The sequence below is a fragment of the Octodon degus genome, unplaced genomic scaffold (assembly GCF_000260255.1).
Source record: "Octodon degus isolate 3935 unplaced genomic scaffold, OctDeg1.0 scaffold00027, whole genome shotgun sequence".
NCBI classification, from domain to species: Eukaryota; Metazoa; Chordata; class Mammalia; order Rodentia; family Octodontidae; genus Octodon; species Octodon degus.
In genome coordinates, this window is record NW_004524603.1 from 4,792,708 (window position 1) to 4,794,643 (window position 1,936).

General features: G+C 55.4%; 1 protein-coding gene across 1 annotated transcript in view; it reads right to left on the bottom strand.

The window, feature by feature from the left end:
* Positions 1-224: 224 nt before the first annotated feature.
* Positions 225-1,936, bottom strand: part of Galnt11 (polypeptide N-acetylgalactosaminyltransferase 11) — a 19,803-nt gene continuing 18,091 nt past the window's right edge. Inside the window, exons 10-12 of the mRNA XM_023712861.1 lie at positions 1,173-1,186; positions 941-1,078; positions 225-820 (exon numbers count right to left, since the gene is read on the bottom strand). Coding sequence (XP_023568629.1) covers positions 689-820; positions 941-1,078; positions 1,173-1,186 — 284 coding nt within the window. The 3' untranslated portion in view covers positions 225-688. The remainder of the gene's footprint in view (positions 821-940; positions 1,079-1,172; positions 1,187-1,936) is intronic.

Genomic DNA, 1,936 nt, shown 5'->3' on the forward strand with positions numbered 1-1,936 from the left:
GCAGATGGCGCGTCCAGAGCTGCTCACCTTCACAGCTTCAGAGAAAACCACTGATGTCTCCCCTGAGATGTGACTTGGGGGGGGATTCACCTATTTTGGTACTTGCACTGCACCCGGACTTTATCAACCTTCTTTGAACTGGGGTGCTGAGGTTCCCAGCGAGGCGCTGCTCCGGGGCCAACCCTGAGCCCAGCCCACAAGAGCACGCAGGCCAGGAAATTCCCAAGTAATCACAAGCAGCTTTTATTTCAAACGCAGTTCGTGTCATAGGTCATCAAAATGATTCACAGCAGGTGGCGCCTCTTGGGTACCACGTCTCAGGAGGTTTAATGTGGGGCAACCAGTTTTTAAATTTATTTAGAACATAATAGAGAAAAATGTGTCAAGTTAAGTCTTCTAAGAAAGCAAATCACAAGTTCTTGATCAGATTCAAACCATTCTATCAGTAAAGGGGACTAAAAGGAAGCATAAATAAATATGAATCGAGAAATGTCCATTTCCTGGCTTTGGCCTCTCTACAAACTCTTCAGAATTCACATGATTTCTGGGTTTCTGTCTGGGAGAGAGCGGCTCCGGAAGGACCCTGCTGTCTCCACCCAGGCAGCGGCCCAGGACTTCCCTGCCCGGCAGGTCTTTCTGTAGTCCCCGTGGCACTGTGCGGGGACAAGGTGTGCCCTTGCAGGGAGCCCTAGCCTTCCAGATGCCACTGCTGTGAGGGGGCGCCATCACAGATTGCCATACCAACAGAGCCCCTGTGGCCCAGGGGCTCCGCTACTTTCAGGCACTGCCCCACCGACACCTGGTACAGCCGGTTATTTTTCTGAAAAAAGGCAGCAAAAAAAAACGCCATCAGTTATTTGTTTTTGCGTAACTCGCCAAGCCTAGAAACAACCTGGCACCCACAGGGGCCCTGAACCCCACCCCACTCTGTCAGCCTCACCCCGAAGGTCCACTGCTGCGACCCGCCAGAGCCATGGCACTTCATGAGGCGCGGTGGGTCTGCCGAGCGCGTTTCGGACACGTCTAGACACAGGAGGTTATTTAAAACCAATTCATGCTCCTCATTATAAACCCAGACCTACAGAAGAAAAAAAAGCACCAATTTTGCCACAGATTCTGAACTTCAGGACTAGCCAACCCTCCTGAGATTTGTGGAAGGACAGACAGGCTGCTGCTGTCGGGTCTCACAGCACAGGACTGCAGGCCCAGGGCCGGTTTCGCGCGGCTCACTCCGTGTTAGCTAGCCAACAGGGAAAAAGGAACGTCTGCCATCATCTGGATGTGGTGGACCCCCGAGGACCACGGTGTCCCTCGGCAGGGTGCTCTGAGTGCAGGACAGAGCTGGCCTGGAGCCGCAGCACCGGAGCGCAGCACCCCTCCTTGGCCGTGGTACTGCAGGCTCCTGCCACGCTGCTGCCCTGAAAGGAAGCCCTAAGGGGTGAGCAAACTTCGCTGTTGGATTTTAAGAAATCCTCCCAGCTTTAGGGCTTTCCAATGAGGTGATTCTCCTCGTTCAGAATCTGTGTGCTGCCTGGAAGGCTGCCGGCCCGCCCTGAGGATGGCAGGCAGCAGCCCTTCAGCTCCGATGTCACGGGACTCTGCAGAGTCCTCGCACTGCTGCCTTTGCAGTAAGAACGGGAAGGATGAGGCTGGCCGCTCTGCAGCAGCAAGGAGCTTTCTTCAGGGGGCCACATCACCAATCCTTCCTCCTCCTCCTCCCATGACCACTTGTACTAGAGCCCCAAACGTGGGCAGAGCAGGCGCCAACAGACCACACACCCCTTGGGCACGGCTTCCTGCACTCCTAACCCGCCTGGCCCCAGGAGCTGCAGTAGCAGGGCCCCTCCTCCCCAGGCTTCACACCCCACAGGGACCTGCATCTCTGAAATGACACTGCGACTCGAAAGCCAGGCCCACACACCACCACATCTCCTAC